The sequence below is a fragment of the Xyrauchen texanus genome, chromosome 47 (assembly GCF_025860055.1).
Source record: "Xyrauchen texanus isolate HMW12.3.18 chromosome 47, RBS_HiC_50CHRs, whole genome shotgun sequence".
Lineage (NCBI taxonomy): Eukaryota > Metazoa > Chordata > Actinopteri > Cypriniformes > Catostomidae > Xyrauchen > Xyrauchen texanus.
In genome coordinates this window covers 14,583,994-14,611,735 of record NC_068322.1, presented here as the reverse complement: position 1 = coordinate 14,611,735, position 27,742 = coordinate 14,583,994, and the positions used below count along the sequence as shown (strand labels likewise).

The following is a 27,742-nucleotide window of genomic DNA, read 5'->3' as shown; positions in this document are numbered from 1 at the left end:
GCTTTGTGGCAGGACCACATGATACTTCCTCAACACCCTGCTGTACTGAGTTATAAATGGAGCCCCTCAACTGAGTGTCTGCTACCAATAAAGGCCAAAAATCATACTCACAATACACTCGGTCAAGCCACACTGCAACAGAAGACTACATTGTACTGGTTTGTTATGGATTCAGACTATGGCATGCCATTCATAACCTCCTTACGTAATACACAGACCATTTTAAGTGCAATTTCAAATTAATTTGTTAATGGAACACATGTACTGTAAATACAGCGTGACAGACTCTTATAGAATGACTGTTGAATAATTCCCATCTAAGTCTTTCAAGAACAGTCTGAAATTCCTGAAGAAGACTTGTGGCTTCCTATGTATTATGTTACGAACCCAGAAGACCAATTTAACGTTACTTGGTGCTATGTATGGGACCACCTGATAAGTATACATTTTGATCCCTCAATTTTTGTCATAATGCGCACAGTTCAACAAAGAGCTTAATTAATAGTTTACCCTTAAAAATTTTAATTCTGTAACCATGAACTATCACTGTAAAACTCAACAAATGGGCTAACTTAAAAAAACTAATTTGTTGACTTTACTTAATGTGCAACTTTTTTTTCAGTTTTCATTCTCTGAACTGTTTCTAATCCCTGATAATAATAAAAAAATGTCCACTAAGGTCATTATATTTAAATTGAATGCATGTTTGTGCAATATTTGTATAAGTATGATGATATCATATTTTTAAGAGTGAGAGAGAGAGAGAGAGAGAGAGAGAGAGAGAGCCTTAACCCACATTTACTTTTTTCCTTTTGTGAAAGGAGCACTTAGTCATGCTTTTTGACCATGTATTTTCAAATTCCAATACATCTTTGATTGTGGTAATTATTTCCCCACACTTTTGTAAATCCTCACCATCTGATATTTCAATCCATTCTTTCTGACCGTTTAAGTCGTTGACATATTGTATGTAATGCTTGTGATGGAGCGATATCAGAGCGGTCTTCGAGCTCAGAAAAAACTCTCCTCTGGCAAATTCGTTCCACTCCGAACTTCTCACACATACTGTTTGGGCCCCTCCTGCAACACAGGGCCCTGCACTGTAACCCATGTTAGCCTGTGCGAAGGTCTGGCCCTGCTTAAGTAATGTGTATCTAGTTATTCTTACTGTTTTGGTAAAATGCCTTAGTTACTCAGATATCCCTAGTTAAGATAACTTGATTTGTATGAGTGCCATAAAAAGTGGATTTCTAGTTACCAGCTTTGCGTGGGACTTGATAGGGAGAGTAAATATAAAAAAATATTTTTTATGTGTTTTTGCGCAAGATTAATATAAAGGGAGAGAATTGTTGTAGTTTTGGGGGTTACCATTATGGTGAAGAGTGGAGCTTGAGTGTAGGTTGAGGACCAATAATATACATTTACATATTGATTGATCTGTTGAACTATTGCTGTTAACCATAGCACCCACTCAAAAACTTTACTCTTTAGCTGAGGTTGATTCAGTCATGGCCAGTGTTTCTGCATGCTTGAAATGAGTTATTTTAAATTTAAATCACTGTGTAATTTTAACTTAATTTGTTTAAGTAGAGGGAACATAACTGAATCAAGTAAACCCGACAAAATATGTCAAAATAATTAGTAATATGGTAGCTAGTGACAGGAAATGGTAGCAAACTAAATACAGTGCATGCTGGTAGGAAACACTACTGAGTGCACATCAACTGTTCAGCATTCTCTAAATGTACTGGCCCTCAGTATACGCTCGAGCCCCACTCTTCACCATAATGGTAACCCCCAAAACTACTACAACAGAAATTCTTCTAAATGTCAACATAACAAATCCTTGAACATTAACTACTCTCCCCCATTATATACACTTAGACACAAAGACATAACACTTCATTTTAACATTTACTCTCCCTATCGAGTCCCATGCAAAGCAGGCTGAGAAGTAGAAATCCTCTGCCCATTTTACAGAACAAAAAGTATTCATGTTGTAGCAACACAAGTGGATTACGTAAAGCTGACAAGACACTTTTTTATTTGAATCAACTTTTAATCAGTCATTTAAGTTCCCTTGGTTGCAATATTTTTTTAATGGGAGGATTAAGTAAACTAACGATAGTGAAAGTTAATTTAATGTTCATTTAATGACCAAGTTGCACTCATTGATACAGGGATGAGTGAATATAACGAAACACATACATTACGTCAGTTTTATCTTTTTAAGTAGGCTAACCCTTGCTAAAAATGTTAGTGAGCACTGCCACTTTTCCTCAGATTACAGATGGAATCTAGTTAACAGAACTTAATTGCCTTAAGTAACTGTGGCTCAGAATAATTAAGGAACACAGTAAGGAGAGTTTTAGTAACTGTGACTTCAATTTAACACAATACAATTGAAATTCTTATTTGAAATGCATTTGTTTGTATGTTTCTGGAATTATGAACTAAACACTAAATGAAATACAGCGTTTCCTTTAAATGGAGTCTTGAAGCTTGGTGAGGCAGCTGACAGGCAGCTGTCTAAAACCATCAAAGCCTGAAGGCCTCACTGTGTGAATTACTGCCACATCCACAAGAAGCAGCAAGGTCTGATTTATAGTGAGAATTACAGTGATAACAGGTTAATTAGCATCTTGACAATTACAACAATTCCAAACTTCTGCCATCTTTCCATACTGGCTATGCTGAATGTCAGAGTTCAGGATGGTTTTCTAATAATAGACTATAAAAGCATAGCTCAGGCATCTGACAGAATTTCTAGCCTTGGTAGTTTAGATCACCACACTTGGCCCTCATCCACATTAGATCACACTGGTCTCTGACACTTCGCTGTATGGTGAAGTAAATGTTTCCTATTTTTCACACCATAAATATCACCCAGCAGCACTTCTAGCGAAAGGCTGGGGTTTAGACTCTGGGAAGCCCTGGATGACAGCAAGATCCAGTAATGTTTCGATGCTTTATAAATATCCATAACTATAGTGAATGACCTTGGCATGGGACAAAGTTTCACTGGAAGACACTGCTGTCACTACTTGACATGTCATGTCAGCTACCCATTAGCAGAGTAGTCTTTTCATTACAAGCACTTTATTAACAGTGTTTAAGACCCCATGAACGCTTAATAGAATAAGTCTGGTTCCATAAGTAAAAAACCCATTCATTTTTTTCCGTAGGGGAATAACTTTTTAAGGATAACACTTACAAACAGTCCGACGTGAGCTCTGAGGTTGTTCATCGATGGGATATGCTTCTGCTGAAACCATTAATCCACATTATACCACCTTCATTTTCTAAAGTGTGTTTAATAGCAGAATTCCTGGTGAAGAACTAAACTACTTATGATCATGCAGAGATCCACCAATCAAAGAATTGCAGCAAAACGCATCACAATTTCTATGCAGAGACCGCAAACTCCCATGAAGTACTGAGTAGGTTTCCCATCACTCTTAAGCAACATACAGTACTGTGCAAAAGTTTTAGGCACATGTGAAAAATGTTGCATAGTGAGGATGTCTTCAAAAATAATGAAATAAATAGTTTTCATTTATCACTTAATGTCATACGAAGTCCAGTAAACATAAGAAAGCTAAATCAATATTCTGTGTGGCCACCTTTTCCTTTAAAACAGCACCAATTCTCTTAGGTACACCTGGACACCGTTTTTCTTGTTTGTTTGCAGATAGGAAGTTGGAGAATTCATCACAGTTCTTCTAACTATTTAGGCTGTCTCAGCTGCTTCTGTCTCTTCATGTATTCTCAGACTGACATGATGTTCAGTGGGGGGCTTTGAGAAGGCCATGACATCTGTTGCAGGGCTCTCTGTTTTTCTATTCTAATCTTTTCTATTTGCAAAAGTAATGTCTGGGAGTCTAACATTTATATTTCTTATTGACACACTAAAGCTGAAGATATAAATAACCATCTTAAGACAAATGCTTTTGTGAGACATCTTTTGCACAGTACTGTATATTATGGAATATACTTTAAATATATTAAATCTACAGTATATTTATAATCAACCACATTATTTTAATAGTTGTATGTTCCTCCATCGGCTTTAATACAATTACGTTATCTTCAATGCTTCTTGGATGGCAGTTCATTCCTTCATAAAAGATGGCAAGTACCTTTGAATTTTTGTCCAATTTTCAAACACGTTTTTGCTTCAAATCCAAGTTTGGGTGGTCATTGTGATTTACCTTGGAGCTGATTGATTTTGTTCATGGCTTAGAACTATTTTATGAAATCCCAGTAGAAAACAAATTCATGGGAAAAAACCCAGATGGCTGAAAAATTGGTCGGATATTGTTGCGCTCTATTTCTATACTTGTATTTTAAATGCATGCACCAGCTATTTTTGCATAAAGACAGCCTCAAAGCTAACAGGCATGGACTGAAAGCCATTAAGCTCCAATTCTAATTTAATTGGGTCTTTAAACACAGCAATGCATTCTGTATGACAACTACAGTAGTGTTGAAACCACCGTTAGCCAAAGCCCCTCTCCCTGTCTGACTCCAGCTGGTGAGGAGACTGGGGAGAGCAAGACACATCTAATCCCAGGAGTTTAGGGGAGAAGGGAAGGGAGGGTGCTATAGATGTTTTTGGGCCTCATTATCAAACAGAGAGAGGAGTGGCCAGGATGAGAGCTATTTAAACCCCATTTTGTTCATCTCCCTCAGATCTGTTACCTTTCTCCTTCACTGTCCTGCATTGCGCTCGACTCATCCTCATTTACTGCCACAGTCTCTGGTGCAGCTTTCTTCACTTCCAGCTTTACCCAAACACCTACTGGCTTAAGGACAACCCACCACAAACTCAAGTGACCAAGGGTTGGTAGCCCCTGAACCCTTCCGACTGGTGCCCAGTCCACCGGATAACGGCTCAACATGCCAGAGCCCACAAAGAAAGGTGAGAATCAGATGCTGTCCATCATCACACTTTGAATCATGTAGTTAGGTGGAGAAACAGCCAATCAAACCGCAAAAGATAGAAAAGGATGGTTTTAGGATAGCAAGAGATTTATATGACCAAATCAAGAAACAAAACAAAAGTTTTAAGTGTTGTCGCCTCAATATATAGTTTTAATTTACTAACAATCATGCTCATAACAAAAAAATTGCACTGTGGTTTGCTCCACCTTTTTTGATGCTAACTGGAGACAGAGCCAAATTTATAAGCCATGAAGATTTGCATAAACAATGAATGTGACTTGGTGAGTTTATCCCAAGATAACACTGCACATGCTGCCTATGATGAACATACTATAGCAGAAATACAATGTAAACTTAAGGCTGGTTCACTCTGCACAAGTTGAGAGACTGTAGAACATTGTTAAGTATTGTTCATCATAGTGAGCATTGGGTAAAATGAAATAAACGGTGTACTGCCTATACAGATTTTAATATAAAATTCATAATGTACATGAGTTTGTAGCAGTAGGCAGAATCAGCTCTGTATTTGCCTTAATATTATGGATTTTTTTGCGTCCCTACTGTAATGAGCATGACAAAGTGACCCTAGCACACACCATAAGCTCTGTGATGATAGAGCGACTTTGGATTTGTCTTTGTGTTGGATGATGATGAGGCGATCCAAAAAGCTTTAAAAAAAGCAAGCATTGTCATGACTGTTGCTATGATGGATGGCACATAGTCAAGGCGATAAGGAGTGCACAGGCAGCTGAGCTGTGCTGGATTCTGAGTCTGGAATGGTGCTGACTTACCCAGCTCTGAGATACAAGACACAGAGCCCGGCTTTACTGTGGTGCCAGAGGCATCTCTGATGGATGATGCAATGCTGACAGCCCAGTGAAGAGCGGAGGATTGGGGTGTCCCCTTCCGATGGAGAAATATTTCAGAGGTGATGATATAGAGATTGGCTTCCAATGCCTAAAGGATGGATGGTGAAATATGAAGATGCAGCATTGTGTCATTGCACTCATGTGATTCATGAGTTATTCTATTATGATTCTAGAACTGATTGTTTTTAATTTCATTGACAGGCTTTGTCAAAATAGGAAAATTCTCTTATCATTTAACCACCTCCATGTTGTTCCAAACCCATATGACTTTCTTTCTGTCACGGAAGACAAAGGAGTTGTTTGGGCTAAACATTTGTCATAACATTCTTAGTCACCATTCACATTCAATGCATTAAAAAAAGATGCAATGAAAGGGAATGGTAACTTACATAGACTAACATACTTTGCCCAACATTTCCTTTTTCCAATAGAAAAACAACACGAGGGTGACTAAATGATGATGGAATTTTTATTTTTTTTAAAGAGATTTAATAATTTGTGAACAGCACAAGTGGCATTATATTTTATTTTGTTCTGGCTTTATCTTCCCTCTGGAAATGACTCATATTTTAATATATGTCTCTAAACATATCCTCTCAGGATGGCACTCCCAAAGGATTGGTCTTTCAGGATTGGTCTATGTCAACCCCTGGACAATGGGGAATATGAAGCAGGAGGGGGGTTTGGGATATTGATGGCATGGCAGCTATGTTGATGATGATCATAAACATGGCCATAAACAAAGCAAGGTAGTACGATCCATTTCTGTGGACATGCAACACCGCTGCTGGTTGACAGGCACAATAAATTTAATCCACTTTGTAGTGATGATTTTGCTGGCCTTAAATAAAACATTTCAGGAGGTTTTGAGATGTATTTCATGATTGAATCCCACGGGAACTTGTAGTTGACCCCAGCTGCTTTGCTGGTCTTAGCTGGTTTAAGATGGTCTAGTTGGTCCCCTGTCTGGTCCAGCTGGTCTTAGCCGGTTAAGGTGGTCTCTCAGCCTGTCTAAGTTGGTGTTCAGCAGGTTTAGGTGGTTAGCCAGGTAGTCTGTGTAACCTGTCCTGCTCTACCCGCTCCAAGTGGGATTTGAACTGGCGTCACTGGTGTGTGCGCTAATGAGGATGCTAAAGGCTACAGCCTCTAGCGTCAGTTGCTAGTGCACCACTTGAGTCCAGGGGAATGAGGTTTACACACACTGCACAGCTATCATGTACCAGCTGGCTCCCATTATACCAGCACCACCACCCCCCTCCCCCCCTCTAAAACCATCCAACAGACCAGCCTGGGAGACCAGCTAAGACCAGCAAACCAGCTTAGGCTGGATTAAGATGTTTGTTATTTAAGTAGGGATAAGACCTCTGGCAAAAGCAAACATATCCTGCCTCAAATATCTAAGAGTGATCATTTCTAGATTCATAAACAAAGGCTTCTAATTGGTTACTGTGAAAGACCACAAAACTAAATATTAAGCTGTGTGGTTTGAAATGACATCCCAGCTTTAATATTAGATTATGACAAATTCCTGTAAGGTTCACTCACATGCATTCCATAATAACCCCGAAAGGACAGAGAAAGAGTATTAGATTTTGTGATTACGTTGGTTTGAAAAAAAAAAAGATTGTTCTCATAAATTTGAGGGAACAGCTGATGAGGGAGAGGTTGGGGTTGCCATGGAGCACAGACTCCAGGATGTAAAAGGCTGGATGAGGGATGAATAGTAGAGGTGGGAGAAAGTCACAAGCAAGTCTCAAGTCTTAACCATCAAGTCTCAAGTGCAGTGCAGACAAATCAAGCAAGTCAAGTCAGTGACTCACCTCAAGCAAGTCAAGTCAAGTCAAGTCAAGTCAAGTCAAGCCACAGTACTAAAATAGGGAGGTTAATTTTTTTAATAAATATTTCTTTTTGTTCTGAAAAGATTAACTTATATACATATCTTTACATAAATTTTTACATTAATTGTATAACAGTAATGTGTTGTACTATATATATATATATATATATATATATATATATATATATATATATATATATATATATTAGTAAATTGCTATGATTAAAAGTATTTTTATCGTGGGCAATTAAAAATACCTTGAATATTCTAGAAACTTTATTATACCAATTGTTTATATTTTTAGAATTAAAATGTATAACACTGCGTGTATGCTGTGTAAAAATGCGGTCAGATTTTCACATTTATCTAACAAAAAGGGCAGACGGGATGAAAATGCAAATGTCGGGTAATTTCAAACTTGTGATTAATTGTGAATCATTTTAATTTACTGACAACCCTCAAACATTTGAACATTAATTTTACATATTAATCTTTCTGGATAATGAAATGATAATGAAATGATTCACTTACCTTACTTTGTGGTTTTTAAAATGTTTGGTGAAATTTGAGGTTGTGGTGGTTGTATCGGATATTTTTGCGATGCATATTGTGAATCTGGCAAATCTTTTTTTATTCACACAGTCCAATTCGAAATCTTTATATCCAAAGGAAATTATTTTGGGAACTTGACAATCATCTGTCATTTTGGCACGTTATGAGCGCAGCGTTAACTGCGCAGATGCTGATAAGTGGTGCTGGCGGAATTACATTTTTGCATATGAATTAATTGATGTTGCAAGATTTTTTAAATGCATTTCATAACTGTTTATAATCAGTTATTGAAAATAATAATAATAAAAAACATTCAAGTCATTGTCAAGTCATTCAGTTCAAGTCAAATCTCGAGTCACTGGTTCTTAAGTCAAAGTCAAGAAATGTTCTTCTTTTAGTCAAGAAAGTCACAAGTCCTTAAATTTGTGACTCGAGTTAAGTCATGTAACTCGAGTCCCCCACCTATGATGAATAGGGCTGGACCCCCCTGGGAACTGGATTCCAGACCACGAGAATAGTTCAGAATGAGCAGACTTTTAATCCCCACACCCCTCTTTCTCTATCTCTGGTCCTCCTATCTTTCATCTAGTGACTAATTGTCTCTACCAAGCAGAGAATCCTGAGCTCTTGTTTGTTTGAACTTTGATCTCTGTGATAAATAATATCAGATGATGGAGGTTAAAATCCATTGCCACTGTCACATATGACCGCAACACAAATAGCATCCCTCGGGAAAACAACAAAGGAACAAAACAAATCGGTATATCTAAAAAAGTTATTAAACCAACTAAAAATGGTTTGCTGGTCTTAGCTGGTTTAAGATGGTCTCCGAGCCACTGGTCTTCAGCTGGTCTCCCTGCCTAGCCAGCTGAAAAGTTCACAAAACCCATCTAAAACAGCAAACAGACCAGCCTGACCTGCATTAATCTGTTTTTTGTTTTCTTTCAGCACGGTAGGAAGTTAAAGTCAGTCAATGTGACATTAACTCATATCAGAGTTATTAACTGCCCCATGACTGCTAAGTAACTTACAGAAAAGATTAAAGGTGAAGGGAAACCCATTTCTATTAACTCAGATTCCTCCAAATAGGTGATATAAATAGCTCTCACTCTTTCCTCACCCTGAGAGAAACAACATATTCAATCTGTCATTTGCTCTATGCTGTCTGTCTCTCTGTCAGTCTCTGTGCCAATAAAGTTAGCAGGGCTTGTACAATAATGCTTTGTTTTGAGAGATCATTTACAAAAAAAGAAAGATGTATTCTCAAATTGTATTCTCAAGTTGTGTCCTCACCCCATTTAAGGTGAACTGTGCTATTTCTGTGCTTCATATCTAGCAACACCAAATGGAATTGCAAAAAAGGACTGCTTTGAAGAAAGCGTCACAAACACTCCCCCCATCTTCCATTGGTTATGCAAATAGGTTGTCCCGCCCCTTAACTCACGGCAATAATTGAACTAATGTTAATGTTTTAATAGTGTCACATTGTCAAACCTTGTGTCCAAAATTGCGTACTGTCAATGTATGTACTGTATTTGATGAAGGAAGCCCTTATTGGTAGTTAAAACCGTACGTCCTTTAGGTGTAAATGCTTGCAGTATGTATGGATTCCGGACATACTTCATCCGGGGATGTGGGTATTGACCCATGATCCGAACATATGATGTAATAACAACAGAAAAAACAATAAACATTCATTTAAGCACAAGAAATAACTTTCTTGGTATATACAGTATTCCAAGCCATCTGATTCACAGTTCAACACCGTTCTTTTTAATCAAGCGTTTTGAACATGGCGTCGCCTCAGCTTCCAAGGGATTATGGTATAGCAAAGTGTCCAGTTTATCCACACTTCAGAATCTGTCCAGAAAAAGTAGGTCATCTGTTTTTTCTTTTTCACTTACTGTTTTATGAATACTGAGCATTCGGACATACTACTTCATTGGCATACTGTTTTTGCCACACTATACATTTCTTATAGAAATAACAAATGGCTTACTTAAAGATGCAGTTCACTGCTAAATTAATTTGTTTAATCAATGTTTGTGTCTTGTTTTCAAGTAAAAAAGGTGATGCCATGGTGTTTCCAAAGAATCTTCTCTATATTGAAGATTGATTCCCCAGAAAGTGTCAATACCGTTGCTCTGCGGCACTATCAAAACATTGCTTGGTTTGTTTGACATCCCTATCAGCGTGACAAAGCAACATTGGCTCAACCAATGGCATGAGTTGTGGCAGGATCTGTGTGTTTGATCAATTAAAGACGAGGCCGAAGTTCAGGAGTCAGCAAGTTTAATTTACCATTTAGCACCTCAGGGAAGTATGAATATTCGTGCACTGCATCAGGGAAACCGAAGGCTTACTTAAAGACGCAGAGAGCATTTCACTGCAAAATTAATTAGCTTAATCAGTGTTTTTGTCTTGTTTTCAAGTAAAAATATCCTAACATCCTTAAAAACAAGTTAAATTTACTAACATAGCAAATTTGTTACTGAGGTTAAGATATATATTAAATTTACTTTTAAATAATTTTTTCTTAACAGGCTTCTTAAAACAAAAACAAAAGAATGTCAAAAATACTGCTGATATATATATATATAAATGTTTTACACACTATAGCTTGATAAGTTTTTGGCAATCTGCTACAAAAAAACAAGTTGGCAGTGGTAACAGATTGTCACAATACTTTAGATTGTCATGTAGTTGAAGTCCTCTTTGTTAAATGGGGTTTGAATTAAAAGATCTGGATTAAGCTGGAGGTGGAAGTGACAACGGTTTGGCTGTGTGGAGACAACATAAGCTTGTCTGTCCTCACACCAGCAGCACGGACAGCTGAACATCCCTGCATACTGTTGTGCTGCACTGAAACAGTAAACAGTACCCTTCAGAATTGTTGTTATTGCTGGAGACAGAGAGGATCTCGAAACGGGCAGAATGCCACTGCAGCCAGATCGTCTGTGACATAAATGGCTTTTTAATGGGTGGAAGGATCCACGTCATTTTCAAATTGGTGCTGAGGTGTCCAAAGACCTGACATGGTGGTATCACCATCCGCAGACAAAGAGAGAGAGAGAAAGACAAAACAAAAATGAAAAGGTGATGCCATGGTGTTTCCAAAGAAACTTCTTGATCTTTTTAAAGGTGAAGTGTGTAATTTTTGAAAACTATTTCTCACATCTTAATATGCAGAGTCAACTATAAGTATGCCATTTGTATTGAAGGTTGATTCCCTGGAAAGTGTCAGCACTGTTACTCTGTGGCACAATCAGAACATTGGTCTGTATGTTTGACATCCTGATCAGTGTCACAAAGCAACATTGGCTCAACTAAAAAAGTCAGTCTTTTCTATAATTCGACAGAAATTCCACACATTTCACCCTACATATGAATACCCTCACTAAGGGTTATTCAACAAGCTTAATTTATCTCTCAGCACTTCAACATGTATATGTAACATGTATATGGCGATTTAAAGACAACCAACCATCCAAAATAACGAGGCACAAATCAGGAACGAAATGACAAGATATGATGAAACTGTAGTGCACATGAACCTCTATAAAGTACGAGTGCAAACAGAGACTATACAGAATGGCAACCTGAAGAATACACAAGAATGGCAGTAGGAGAGATGGATTGACAGAGACAGCAAACAAAAATAGAGAGCTGAAAGCTGAGAGATGTCAAAAATATCAAGAGACTAAATGAGGAGAGGCGCACAGGTGTTCACATTGGCCTTGTAACAGGGAGAATCCTCACATTGGCTCTTGATAGCAGGGGGCAGAAATGGAGCAGTCATGCACAGAGCAGTTTACACAGATCGCTATGCTCAGCCTAGGCTGGCACCCTCTCAGAATTCACAACAGCCCATGCCAAGGCAACAAAGGTTGGTTGCTGAGACAAAAGTTGCTGACATTTATATTATGTAATAACCTAGAGGAAAATGTTACAGCTTGCTCCTTTATAGCTCAGAATACATGTTGGAGTTATCAGTTAGAGTTAACTTAAAGGTGAAGTGTTTATTCAATGATTAAATACTTTCTCTTTACATTCTCCTAATAATTCTTCTATAAATAAGAAGTCCTATTGCATGGATAATAATGGTACAGCTTGTGCTTGAAATGTCATGTCAGGTACACAATACTCACAACAATGAAACTTAAAATAGACTTGCTAACCAGATACACTTTAAGCTGATTTGCTGAAGGAATAGAATTTAAGTATCTTTAAATCAACATGCAATGGTGAAGTAACAGTGTTCCTTGCATGGAAACGATACCAGAGAAAGGCTAAAGTACATTAAAGAAATTATAAAGAAATAAATCAGTGATCTTAACAGCTGTACTCAGGATATAATTGAATTGTTTAGAGAATTGTATGGACACTGGGACACACCTTGTGAAATAGTGACACATCAACTCTCTCTGCTTTCAGTACTAACTCTGGTTTGAATTTTTATCTTTTAAGTGAACACATTTTTCACTCTGTGTTTTCTGAAGAATCAGTTGAGCCAATGATTCAAATGTTCACTCATAGCATAAAATACACTCATTTGTCGCCACCTACTGGCGCTAATAGATAATCTGCATACATGATTTCTCAACGAATCAGTGCACAAAATTAAAATAAATGATGAATCTAACTCTCTCTGCACTGCTTTCAATACTAACTTCGGTTTCAAACCAGTGTTGTGATTGTGAACGAATACGTATTTTGAGCTTTAGTTTTCTTACGTTTTTTTTCTGAATATTTCTGGTGCACTTTCATGGCTTTGGTAGTCGTTGCTTTTCATTTTTCACACCTACTGGCATAAATATGTAAACTGCAGACATGATTACTCATCAAAATAGGGAAAGAAATCAAAATAAATGATGAATCAAAAGCCACGAACATAGAGAAGCAGAATAAATCTCCATTCAGTGTTGAGTTTAGCATCAGACCGTCCATGAGATAATTTGCAAGTTGTCCCTAGAAAGCGGCAAATGTCAGTCATGAGTCCATGCTATGGTAATCTATAAATAAAGCAGCAGGTTTATTTTAGAACTATCATTCCAAGAGATGTATGCACTCATTGATCCTGCTATGCCTTTCCTGAAATCCTCTAATCACAGTGGCCCATTCATCATACTCTGCTGGGTTTAGTGTAATACTGTGCCACTCTTTAAACTGTTACGATTCCTATACGTCTATACATATGCACCAGAACTAACACAATACTGCCCTGACCCCTAGTGAAAACTGAATGTTACACTGAGACAGACAAAGCACATATCACTGTACCGTGAAACACTTCTCTGTAGCTACAGTGCCCCCCAAAATGTATACTTAATAAATGCAAATGTATGAAAGTCAATGCATGAGATAACAAAATATAATATTTTCCTCTCTTTTTCTTTCTCTGACAGATGATGGCCAACCTGAAGGTAAGTGGTGAATCAGTAGTAATTAAGAGCAATCACAAGTGTCACTGCTGTTCCCTTGTCAGCTCAATAGTCAGAATCTCTACATTTTGTCTGGACTATACACATTTTTATAGATTCTATAAGCATTCTATAAGCAATTTTGTTAAAATTATGTTTATTCATGCTTCAGCGATCATATCATTGTCTTTCACCCACCAAAACAGAAATATTTTGGGTCATTCTCCATTTTCTTTGTCATGACATGTGTCTGTAATGATGCCATATATTATACTATATATACACTCACCTAAAGGATTATTAGGAACACCTGTTCAATTTCTCATTAATGCAATTATCTAATCAACCAATCACATGGCAGTTGCTTCAATGCATTTAGGGGTGTGGTCCTGGTCAAGACAATCTCCTGAACTCCAAACTGAATGTCAGAATGGGAAAGAAAGGTGATTTAAGCAATTTTGAGCGTGGCATAGTTGTTGGTGCCAGACGGGCCGGTCTGAGTATTTCACAATCTGCTCAGTTACTGGGATTTTCACGCACAACCATTTCTAGGGTTTACAAAGAATGGTGTGAAAAGAGAAAAACATCCAGTATGCGGCAGTCCTGTGGGCGAAAATGCCTTGTTGATGCTAGAGGTCAGAGGAGAATGGGCCGACTGATTCAAGCTGATAGAAGAGCAACTTTGCCTGAAATAACCACTCGTTACAACCGAGGTATGCAGCAAAGCATTTGTGAAGCCACAACATGCACAACCTTGAGGCGGATGGGCTACAACAGCAGAAGACTCCACTGGGTACCACTCATCTCCACTACAAATAGGAAAAAGAGGCTACAATTTGCAAGAGCTCACCAAAATTGGACAGTTGAAGACTGGTAAAATGTTGCCTGGTCTGATGAGTCTCGATTTCTGTTGAGACATTCAGATGGTAGAGTCAGAATTTGGCGTAAACAGAATGAGAACATGGATCCATCATGCCTTGTTACCACTGTGCAGGCTGGTGGTGGTGGTGTAATGGTGTGGGGGATGTTTTCTTGGCACACTTTAGGCCCCTTAGTGCCAATTGGGCATCGTTTAAATGCCACGGCCTACCTGAGCATTGTTTCTGACCATGTCCATCCCTTTATGGCCACCATGTACCCATCCTCTGATGGCTACTTCCAGCAGGATAATGCACCATGTCACAAAGCTCGAATCATTTAAAATTGGTTTCTTGAACATGACAATGAGTTCATGTACTAAAATGGCCCCCACAGTCACCAGATCTCAACCCAATAGAGCATCTCTGGGATGTGGTGGAACGGGAGCTTCGTGTCCTGGATGTGCATCCCACAAATCTCCATCAACTGCAAGATGCTATCCTATCAATATGGGCCAACATTTCTAAAGAATGCTTTCAGCACCTTGTTGAATCAATGCCACGTAGAATTAAGGCAGTTCTGAAGGCTGAAAGGGGTCAAACACAGTATTAGTATGGTGTTCCTAATAATCCTTTAGGTGAGTGTGTATATATATATATATATATATATATATATATATACATGTATGTATATAAATATCTCAGTGTCTAAATAAATGTTTGTATGTGAGTATATTGTATTGTCTCTGATCCTATAGCACATGTATGTGTCAGTGTGTGTTGCTTCATGCTTTGAAAGAGTCCCTTATATTCCTCTGCTATGTCTGCCACATACTCAGAGAATGTTGCCCCAGGTGATGCCCCATCTGAGAATTCAGTTGAGAAGACCCCAACTGGTAGGTTTCAATCTCATCATCTCGCTCCTTTCTAATCTGTGTTTCGTTCGTTCATTTGATATTCAATTAGGAATTCAAAATCGGAAAAACTAAAAACAACTTGTTATTTCATTATTCCAATTTAATTCTCAAGTTAAAAATAGGAAATTGGAAAAATAGCCACAACACACACACACAAGCACGCACACACACTCACACTCACATACACATTGGGCTTTCATGTTTTATTAGGACTCTCCATAGACTTAATGGTTTTTTTATACTGTACAAACTATATATTCTATCCCCTAAACCTAACCCTCACAGAAAACTTTCTGCATTTTCACATTTTCAAAAAACATAATTTAATATGATTTATAAGCTGTTTTCCTCATGGGGACCGACTGATTGTCTCCAAAAATACCAGGTTTTTCTATCCTTGTGTGGACATTTGGTCCCCACAACGTAGGAAATACCTGCACACACACACACAAATTGTTTTTTTGTAAACTTCCTAGTGCATAGACTGACTAGCAGTAGAAATCTCACCTGTTGTAAGTCAGTATATCTACTGGCGAACTAACTACAACCTTTAGAATGTGAAAATTATGTTTTCGTTTATTTTAGTGATTTTAGTGAATACTGTACACTCATATGCACAGCCATCACTCTGGCGATCTACTAAACGCAACATAAGCGAATATCCAACGAATATAGAACCTAAAACTACATTTACCCCCACAGTTAAAACCATGCCTTTTCAAACAGGAGCAACATCAAAGACAGCAGGTTTATGTGTAGGGGTTTTGATAACAATGACTATTTGATAAGAGATGGCTCAGCTGCAATAAACGACGAATACATCTGAACAATTAAACAACAGAGGACTTTTATTCTGTCTCAAAGTATTGAGGAAGACAAGGGTGCAGGTTGACCAATCAGAAGCAAGGGGCATTTCAGGTTCATCCATATGTGCGAATCAAATATTCAAGCCATTTATTAGTGAAATCAAATAATCAAAATGTGTCCCTGGTCCCGTGGCTAGTTTTCCAATTTCCTATTTTTTATTTGAGCATTAAATCAAAATGACGAAAAACAAGTCATTATTTGTTTTTTAATATTGATTTTGTAAACGAATAATGAAATAAGTTGTTTTTCCAATTTGAAATTCCTAATTGAATATGAAATGAACAAATAATACAAGGATTATTTCTTTCTCTCCTCTATTTGTTTTCTTTCGCTTCTTTGTGCTCACCCACGGCACTGTTACCTCACGTGTGTGAGAGTGTCATTGGTTTGTTTCCACTGTAAGTTTACACCAAATTACCTCTTTGTGCTACAACAGTTCAGGTAATTCAATTGTTTCACACATGGCACGTTTATGCAGAAACACCCACAGACACAATCTGTACGGCCTAAAAGATTCATATGCACACAGACAAACAAACACTGTGCTGGTCCACATCTTAACACACACCTGTGCTCGTACTAACTAGATCTCTGGTCAGTGGCCTATATTCTACTTTACACCTGGATAGCCATAACCACTTCAACAAAGAAACACAAATGTATATCAAATTGCATATGCATATTGTGTTTGACTTTGTTTTGTAATGCACTTATTTGGCCAGTCTTGTCACTCTACATCTCTGCATGTGTGTGTGTGTGTGTGTGCGTGTGTGTGTGTGATTAACTGGGCTGTAGCTGGCTTCCTGAAGTCTTACTGCTCTAGCCCGGCTGTGTTTGCTGTACAGAGGCTATAGCGGCAACCAAAAACTCAGGGGCCATAGTGACTATCACAGAACCAGAGCCAGTGCTTCCTGAGGCAGCAGTGCACATACCTGCTGAGGTGCCTCAGCCAGAGTCAGTAGTAACTGAGGGGACTGAACAACAGCCAGTAGTAGGTGAGGTCACAGAAACACAGCCAATAGTGACTGAGCTTGTAGAGAATGGGCAGAGGGAACCAGAACCGACAGAGGCTGAGATGCCTGTCAGTGAGGTAAAAGAAGAGGGGACCAGCACACCTCAAGTCCCTGGTGAGTGTTGCTAAATCACAGGTCATAACATTCAACAACTTATCAGTTGTTATAATTTAAAAAATGTCATGCCAGTGGAAGATGTGAATTATACTTGTCAGTCAATATGCGTTTTTTGTGGAGAAGTATGTGCGTTTGACCATTTTATTCACCGTGCTTGTAAACATAGTGTTTCTATCATGCGAAATACACTCTTATCTCACTACATCCTTAAAGGGATAGTTCACCCAAAAATGAAAATCCTACCATCACTTAGTGGTACTCAATCTGCCCGAAGACCCCAGCACACTCACGGCGAAGCACTTTGTTTTTTGGTCAGGGACAAAACGAAGTTAGAAACAGCTGAACAACGGCATACTGTTTGCGAATATTCAGACAGAGGCCACACCACTGGGGAGGCATTTAGAGGTACATTAAAATATAAGGATGCTCAAGACTACATGTAAAACATCTGCTATTATGTCAATAAAATGTGTTATCAATAACTTAATGCCTCATTCTATGAGTAGCATTCACATAAACCAGTAAAAAAAAGCAGTTTTAACTACGTGTTGATGATTTAAAGTCATCTATATTAAGTAGATACTGTGTCATTTGTAATGTTTACCTTGTGCATTCATGGCTAACATAATATGCATTGCCATAACATGTGCCAATATCTTGCTTTGGGCAGATGTGTGCTTGGCCTTCAGCAACAGATGGCACATGAGTGAGTGGGCACTCTGAGTATATTTGAATACTTTTACAGACTAATTAAACAAAACAAAAACAAAAATCACATGACATGTTTTTGGAAAATTTCTCTTTGCGAACGGTCGTACAGATGTAGGTACGTTTGCACCAGTTCGTGAATAACTCATGTTCATGTTGACTAATCTCAACTGACTAACAGGAATTAGCGGTTGGCTTCTTGGCCAGCACACCATCACCTCCTCCCCCAGCAGGTCGGTAACCAAGACGACCCATCCTCATCAAATCAGTGTAGTTGTTAACTAATGTTCTTGTGATGAAAATTGCAGTGTAGTTTTACAAAACAAATGGATCTTAAGAGGATGATAAAAACACAGTAACATTAATTTGACTCAGAAAGACTTTCAAAGTACTACATTTGAAGCTAAGTACTTGATATTTTGTGTTCATACCAATGTATTTGTGCAAACACACATGCTTTTAATGCTTGTCAAGTACACAATGCATTCCTACAAGCATTTAAACCCTTTATACTGTTGATATATAATTATATATCCATTTAAAGGAAGAGATGTTGAAGACATCTGATGTATATATACTGTATATAAATATATACATACAAATATGCTTGTATACTGTGTGCGCTGTGTCAATCATATTTGTTTATTGTCTTTGTCACACTTTAATGAATGTGAAGTTTAGTTTATTAGGGTATCTCATCTAAATTCTGTTTAAAGGAATGGTTCTGGCTCCAAAAAATGATGCTCAATCAACATAATTTGATGTTGATTGCGGCATAATGGTGATTACCACAAACATTTATTTCGACTTGTCTCTCCTTTCTTTGAAAATTTTTAAATCGACGTTACAGTGAGGCACTTACATTGGAAGTGAATGTGGCCAGTCCATAAGCATTTACAGGTAAATACTCACTGTTTCAAAAATATAGCAACAACATGTAAACATATATGTTTTTATGATTTTAGTGTGGCAAAATTAAATCCAACTGTTGGATTGTCATCTTGATGTAATGCTCATAAACCCTGTAATCTGGTAAATGGTATAATTCTTGTGGATTAAAACAGTGTGTATTTTAATGTTTATGTATTGCTCCATACACTTCTATTAAGTGCCTTGCTGTAACTGTGATTTCTTTTTTTTTTTTTTATAAACAAGGGAAGAGTCTAAGTAATGTTTTGTGGTAATCAACATTATGCACCAAATGTTGATTGAGCTTAACTTGTTCTGAACCCAAAACATTCCTTTAAATTAATTATAATGTGTCTGAGGCAACATTCCTTCCCTCAGAAAAACAGATACTGACGAATTATATTTTGTTTTCTTTCACAGAGGATGGCAGCATACCCAAGAAACATTCTATTGACATTTCTAGTAAGAGTCTTTAACTATTTAATGCTTGATCATATTTATAGCGTAGAAGCCCCCATAGAACTACTTATCCAGACTGAGAAAGATTTAATTTGAGATTATTGTGTGCTTCAGTTCATTCGAACAAACTGATATGAACAGGTTCAGGATGCGGATATTTACAGTAGACAGCGAGCCTTGTATTCTGTGTATTTACGTTTACTGTTGGTGCAAGATTGTCTAACACATACATTCATATTTCTCTGTATAGTAGATGGTAATTCTATGATGTCACAGCAAATGCATTGTAAAGGCTACAGTATTAACATTATATAAAAAAAAGCTTTTTTTAAACTAGCCTACTAACTCTTAGTAATTGTCCTAAACAGTTTAATGCAGGGGACCACAATTAAAGGAAAAAATGACCCAGAAATGAACAAAAGTTCAATTTATGAATGGGATCTTTGCCGCTCTATTCCATATAATAAAATAAAATGGGGACTGAGTCTGTCAAGCTTCAAAATGGCAAAAAGCACATTAAAAGTCCATTTGTCAAACATAAGGTTTCCTGAAAAACATTTAGGAAGAAAAGAAAAAGATATGAACAGACCTATAAGATCAGACCAACATAAACGATGTGAGCATTTTGGCAAAATTGCACGTCATGGCATGTATGTATACATGTTTGTTCACTATTGTGCGTTTGTCCAAATAGACTTTACAGTACTATTAATTATGATATGCTGTAAATCTCTTTCTGTCTCTGTTTAGATGATGGCGACCCTGAGTCAAGCAAGGAGAGAAAGAACTCAGGTAATTCAATAACCTCAGCAGAAGCTTTTAACTTCATTAGAAAGCAACAGAAATGTGGGCATCAATAACATAAAAAAAAAGAGCAGCGAAATCTTAATGAGCAATTTGAGAATTTTCCCAAGTGATTTTGCTACACAACTTTTACAATATACTGTATGTGTTAACCATTTCGCTCTTTTCCCAATAAAATGTCAGTCAGTGTGGTTTAATGTCTTTATGCTTTCCATGATCCTGAATGCTCTGTTTGCCACATTTATGATGTGTCTTTTTGTGTTTGTTGAGAACTTATGCGAGTGAGTCCAGACAATTGAGTGCAAGAGACATTTGATTGTAAAATAATGGGTTTTCTTACTTTAGTATAGCTTTCAGAGTCATCAACAAGTACAGTATTATGCATAATGCTTATCAGATCAGTAGATAATGTACATTCACATATCAATATAGATGACATTTCTTAACATTGCTTATTTTAATGTACATTATCTAATGAAATTAATTATTATATGATATTTGTTAATGTTGTTTATGGAAGTTATTACAAAGTTACCAAAATGTATGAGTGAGATAAACAGGTTAATTCTTTCTCCCTAATTGGTCAGTGTGGTCTCTGGGGGATGGGCAGCCTGCTGAGGAAAATGACAAGCAGATTGTGAATCAGCCCCTCTCAATTCTGTTGATTGAAAAGCCTCAGAGTGCTTCCATCACTGTAGGTCAGTACATGCAGCGGATGTTATAACTATATTATTATGGTCTAGTCTGTAATTGTTTTATTAACTGAATCTGGAAGGTAAAAATTATTGTCTGGTAACCTTAAAAATGTGCTTCATGTAGTAACATCTAAATTAACCATTTTTATTCAAGTCAAAAATGTTATTTAATCTGAATAATTCAACCTGACAAATTATGTTGCACCAACGAAAGTAATTTTTATGAATGAGATCAAATAGAAATAGATTACTGATGTAACAATTGTAGGTTAACACTTTTTTAAGTGTAAGAACAAAGAAATTTTTATTAAATTTTTTCTTAAAGGGGTCATGACATGAGGGATCAAATTTTAATTGAGCTTTCAACAAATAAGAGGCCATTGTACTATAAAACATACTGTAAGTTTCAGAACTTAAAACTTTCTCCTCACTGCAAAGAGAGCATTTGTAGAAACCTGTGTTAAAGTCTTAAAGGAGAGGCAGCACCAAATCCGAGGGTCAGAATGAGGGTGGAAAATGATCATGTTTTACAAATATGTGACTCTATCCATGCAAAAAACCTTTACTAATATTATAAGCGAACCTCAAGGAACATTCAAATAATAAAAAAGGCATGGCATGACCCCTTTAAAAACTTTGGTTTTAAAGGTCTCTATTTATTCTCAGCTTTTAATGCAAATCACAAATTTACCTCAGAAAATTAATCAAACAAAACTATATGCAGTCTGAAGACAACAGTTTTATTTGTCATAAAGGTGGTGATATCACCTTCATTGCTAAGGTGGAGGCCAAAGACTTGCTTCGTAAACCAACCATTAAATGGTTTAAGGGCAAGTGGATGGATCTGGCTAGCAAGACTGGGAAACACCTGCAGATAAAAGAGTCTTTTGATCGCATTACGAAGGTGATGCCTTTCACTCGACATATTTTATGCTGTCATTTGTGTAACCTTCCTATTGTTATTCTGACATTGTTTTTGTTTTTTTGTTGCAATAGACTCATACCTTTGAGATGCACATTATCAAGGCGAAGGACAATTATGCTGGGAATTACAGATGTGAGGTTTCCTACAAAGACAAATTTGATAGCTGCTCTTTTGACCTGGAGGTCAAAGGTTTGTTTTCTGTTTCAACACAACTACTTAAGTAAAGACTGGGGGTGCTGTCTTCCATTTTATCCTTTTTATATATTCCTTCCTTTTCTGTTCTTTTTTCCAGAAATTCCTGAGGCATCTCAAAGCATTGATATCCGCTCAGCTTTCAAAAGAAGGTAAAGAGGGATCACCCTCCCCCAGTAAAAATGACCTTTTGATAAGAGAAATTAATGAAATACCGGTGGCAACTCAATAAAACAGTTGTTTAATTCCTAAACAACATTATATTTACTTCTTATATACAGCTTATACAGGAAAATTAAGAGACCACTGCAAAATGATCAGTTTCCCTTGAAAAACTATTTATAGATATGTGTTTGAGGCCTTCAAGACACAGTGTCACGCACCCAATGTGAAATTTGGTGGAGGCTATCGTGGCTTGATTCATGCATCCTTCACAAAGATGAATCTGCCTGATTCCAGCTTTGCTGAAGCACCCCCAGACCATCACTGATCCTTCACCAAATTTCACAGTGGGTTCGAGACACTGTGGCTTGAAGGCCTCTCCAGGTCTCTGTCTAACCATTAGATGACCAGGTGGAAAATCAGGATGATCTGTGGGTGCTTCAGCAATTCTGTAATCAGGCAGATTGGTCTTTGTGAAGGACACATGAATCAAGCCACGTACAAGGTTATCCTGGAAGAAAACTTGCTTCCATCTGCTCAGACAATGTTCCCCAACTCTTGAGGATTGGTTTTTCCAGCAGGACAATGCTCCATGCCACACAGCTTGGTCAACCAAGGTGTGGATGGAGGACCACCGGATCAAGACGCTGTCACGGCCAGCCCAATCTCCAGACCTGAACCCCACTGAAAACCTATAACCTAGAATGTGATCAAGAAGAAGATGGATGGCCACAAGCCATCAAACATCAAAGCTGCTTTATTTTTTGCACCAGGAGTGGCATGGAGTGGAGAGCGTGCATGATTGAAAATCAGGGTCATTCCACCAAATATTGATTTCTGAACTCTTCCTAAGTTAAAACATTAGTTTTGTGTTGTTTAAAAATTTGAAAGAACTTGTATTCTTTGCATTATTCGAGGTCTGTTATTCTGACCAGTTGTCATTTTCTGCAATAAATGCTCTAAATGACAATTTTTTTTTTGGAATTTGGGATAAATGTTGTCAGAACTTTATAAAAAAAAAAAAAAAAAAATGATTTCACTCAAACACATACCTATAAATAGTAAATCCAGAGAAACTGATCATTTTGCTGTGTGTCACTTAATTGTTTCCAGAGCTATATACAACTTAATTCTTAAACTCTTGTTATAAAATTTCTAAGTTCTGTATTTTATAATATTTGATAAAAAATGTATCCAATAACTTTTTCAAACTTTATACATAGAGCGATGTTTGAAAATCTTTATTCAGTATTAAATCAAATTCAGTTCCAACTGATTTTGAAAATCTTGTATTACTCATTGCCAGAATAAATGTTACATAACAGTGACAGATGCTTAAAACTGGACTTCTGTCCCAGAAATCCTCAACAAACCGATGTATTACATGGTTTGATGATGGCTGGATAACCACACATTTCTCAGTTATCTACCATGATATTTACCAGCAAATCAACCTGTCAACCAAACAACAATCCAACCAAACCAATGTGTTCAAAGGTGTTAAAATCAGTTCAAGGGCCAATGCTTGCACTGGGATCTTCCACCACAACAATGTGTCAGAAAGCAACGCAAACTATCCAGGTTCATACTGCTTTCCCAAAGTACCTGCACAGTAACATTGCAGCAATGTTGGGTGAATCAGTCATGAGACCATTAGGATTACTCTTGGTAGCTTGTGCACAAATCAGTTTGCCCAAAGCCAGTGATGTTGCTCTTGGTCAAAAAGCGGAATTGTTTTTGTGTACACCTCAATCCTGCATTAGTCTGGAACTAATGCAGATATTGCAGGCTATTGCGTTGTTCTTTTAGCATTGTTTGATTCTGATGCTTGTGATTGTTTCTGATTAACTGTCCATAAATCTGCTCTGGTTAAAAACAGCAATGAAGGCCAGGACGATGCAGGCGAGCTTGACTTTAGTGGGCTTCTCAAACATAGGTGAGAACTCCAGTCCGGTCCCAGCGACCAATTCTTTCTTGTTTTTTTTTTTATTTTCTTTCTTTCCATTTTGTCTTAAGCCCTGACAGGGGTGACTTCTTCTTCATTTTTACATTTACACTGTTGTTAAAATCCAACAGTATCTTTTCACATGCTTTAAATTAACATTTATTATCATTATCATTATCATTCATTGTGGCATCAGACACGTGGCAACAACCGGTAGTGTCCACACTCCATTAAACACACCACTAAAAATATATAGTTATACTAGACTTTAAAAATGAAAAGAGACCCGAGGCAACATGTTTGTTTTGTCTGAATTTTGCTTAATTTGGCAACATCAGAAAGCAACTTTAGGTTTGATACATTATCAAACATCATCAAATGATACATTAGGTTTCATTAGTGAAAGTAATTTTTAAGATTCTTGAGGTTCATTTCAAGTATGGCAGTTCTCTGAAGGAACTAACACAAAGGAACTTGGAGAAAAAAAAGTTTCTCCAAGAACTCTTTAAGGGTAACTTACTATACAAGGCAATTATATGTTCCTTGATATACAATACAATAGCACAAAACCTCCAAAATAATGCCTAGAGGTTTTGAAAAGGGTTCCTGAGGAACCTCAAATGATGCCTCAAATGTCTACTCATTTTTACAGTATATGATGTGGAAAACATATAAAGATTTAATTATAAACACGTCAATTTATACTGTTGCCAACATATCAAATGACATACCAAAATCTAAATAGTTATCAGAAAGAAATCTTTTACACCATCCTTATTTTTGAGTTTTGGTTCTTTTTTTTTTTGTCTCTTTTTTGCTTTAGAGTTAATTACTTACATATATAGTATAAAGGTAAACCCCTGCATAACAGACCAAACATTTGGGAAATTATTTTGGCTTGTCTCTTTTTCTTCCCCACACATTCAGAAACAGCAGGTTAGTACCGTAGGTAATTAAACCATTAGACCTTACCAGTGGTAAGTATTATAATCCTGTAGTATTCAAGCATGAACTGAATATGAGCTGTAAAAGCAAGAGTGTTGGCCTACTGTAGACTGGTAACACTTTATTTAAAAACAGCATTCATTCAAGTTTCAGCAATGCTCAAAATGATGGAAACTGCACCATTTTCCACTCATTTAGGAGCAGTTGGAGGACCACTTCTACATGAAGCTGTGAAATAGTGTTATCGCTACTTTTGTTTACGTGTACTTGTTCTGATTAAATTCAAGAAAACAAGAACCACAACTGTGTTCTTAATACTTGCCTGAACAACTACAGACTTGAAGCACACGTTAAAAAACAAGAAAAAATAATACTGTTGCTCTTTCTATATCCGAGCATCCGGACATTCAGGAAAATGTCTGTGCAAGAAAGGGGCTGAATGACAAAAGGTGATGATGTGTAACAATCGTGTGTAACAATCGTGTTATAACAATATTATTAACTCTTAATAACCCCTGACCTCTAACTAATGGAAAAACCTCATCTAACTATTTCACTAATTGATATTAGATAAGACAACTAAGACAAATACCAAAGAGATGGGTACAGTTTAAAATGTAGAACAGTGTGAGAATACTATTTGTTTATTAGGGATTGTTTATTAGAAAATAGTTTATTTTATGTTGTACATTCATTATAAACCCTGATCATGTGTTACACCCACATGATAACCTCAAAATAATGATTTCCTTTGTCACTGACCATATCCTTTCCAATCATAAAGCTAAACTGAAATGTAGTAGCTCCTCACTACCAAGAGAGACTTTTTTTATTTATAATATAAATAAATGTATAACAATTTTTCCCCAACTATCCATTCTGTCATAAAAGCAGTGCGTGCATTCCATGATCATGCGATCCAACCCACCCTGTATCATAAAATTTGGACACAGGCAGCCCATCTCTTTGTGTGACATGTCTTGAGGAATTAGAGAGAAAGAAAATAAATGGCAGAAGCCCTCAGGCTATCAACACCTTCTTATTTAAGCAGTGAACATCCCTAGATAGCAATCTGGTTCCTCACTACATGTTGCGAGAGCCCTAGCGATGACCTCTGACCTCACACTGTGTTACTGCTCTGTGGTGTCAGGGAGCACAAGCAAGAAGAATCTCCCGATGTTGACGTGTGGGAGATTTTGAAAACCGCTCGACCCGATGAATATGAGAAGATTGCTTTTACATATGGCATCACAGATCTCAGAGGCCTCCTGAAAAGACTCAAGAAATCCAAAAAGGAAGAGAAGAAGAGTGAAGGTACTTATTAAAACTTAATTAGATGTGTTATTTTTGCACAAAATTATACCATAATTTAAAGAAATAATATGCCCAAAAATGACAATTCTGCCATTATTTATTATTCATGTCATTTTAAGCCAGTAAGTAGTTATTTTCTTAAGTGGAACATAGAAAATTTTAATTTGAAATATTATAACACTCTTTACACATACAATGACTGTTCATAGTAACCAGTGACTGCCGATCTCCAAAAACAACAAGAAACCCACCCAAAAAAGCACCATGTATGTTATATTCTAAGTCTTCTGAAAGTACAATAGCTTTGTGGAAGGAACAGACAGAAATCTGTCTCGAATCTGGCAGAGGTGATGAATATCAATAAATAACAACTACAATTTCGATCTGTTCTTCAAGCATTTTAATGGGTATAGAAGACTTGGAATGTTTCACACGAGTTGTATGGACAGCTTTAATGGTGCTTTTTGTCGTTTTTGGAGCTTGACAGACCCTGGTCACTTTGGAATGTCAGTGTATTACAAGAGTAATGATTCTACAAAAAGTTTCTACTTTTGTGTTCCATGGGAAAAATAACAGCATACCGAATTGAGATCTTAACCCATTTTGGTGAGTAAATAATGACAGAACGTTCATTTCTGGATTCATTCTGTTAAATTCAGATATACTGGCTTTTTGTAATTCACTGATTCTTGAGATAAGGGACAAAGCCTGTCTTGAATACAAAAGTCATTTTTATGTTAAAAATCAAGACATTTCCATCTAATTGAAATGTGTATACTCAGGGAATTTATTGCTCATATTTTTTTTTCTTAAATCTTTATGATTATTTAAAATGCACGCTTTATTCTTGGAAGCACATGTAACTTAACTTGTCCTCAGAAAGAAGTCACAAAGTTTATCTGCCAAACAAAGTGTTTAAAATGCAACAAATTAATAAATATAAATATCAATGGAAAGTTGGAATCTGTAAGATATCAAACTAAACATAAAGTAAACTTAAAATTATATTTTCCATAAAAACTGTCTATCAAATTTGTGTCCACACTTGGCATCAACTGTTTTATAATCCTGAATACATCAGACAATGTCATGGTGACACTATAACTCTGAGTAGTCCTTTCTCACTTCCTGCTCATGGTGGATGACACAGTAGGACATGTGGTCTGGTAAGTTTGATATTTTTTTTATATATTTTAAACAAACAATGTTTAAGTTTCTATAAAGTCTTAGAGTCATCATTGTGTTAATTGCAAAATGGGTATTAAAATATATGATTAAATAGTTAAATAAT

The 27,742-nt window shown here is 36.9% G+C and overlaps 1 protein-coding gene across 3 annotated transcripts in view; it reads left to right on the top strand.

Annotated features, from left to right (window-relative positions):
* The first annotated feature begins 4,707 nt into the window (after window positions 1-4,707).
* Window positions 4,708-27,742, top strand: part of LOC127638720 (myosin-binding protein C, slow-type-like) — a 48,972-nt gene continuing 25,937 nt past the window's right edge. For 2 of the 3 annotated variants that reach the window (XM_052120373.1, XM_052120371.1), the window contains exons 1-11: window positions 4,708-4,921; window positions 13,608-13,625; window positions 15,319-15,375; window positions 19,431-19,472; window positions 20,220-20,261; window positions 20,861-20,971; window positions 21,724-21,872; window positions 21,965-22,082; window positions 22,186-22,237; window positions 24,127-24,183; window positions 26,288-26,451. In XM_052120373.1, the coding sequence (XP_051976333.1) occupies window positions 4,900-4,921; window positions 13,608-13,625; window positions 15,319-15,375; window positions 19,431-19,472; window positions 20,220-20,261; window positions 20,861-20,971; window positions 21,724-21,872; window positions 21,965-22,082; window positions 22,186-22,237; window positions 24,127-24,183; window positions 26,288-26,451 (832 nt within the window). In that variant the 5' untranslated portion in view covers window positions 4,708-4,899. The remainder of the gene's footprint in view (window positions 4,922-13,607; window positions 13,626-15,318; window positions 15,376-19,430; window positions 19,473-20,219; window positions 20,262-20,860; window positions 20,972-21,723; window positions 21,873-21,964; window positions 22,083-22,185; window positions 22,238-24,126; window positions 24,184-26,287; window positions 26,452-27,742) is intronic. The other variant, XM_052120372.1, reaches the window with a different exon arrangement.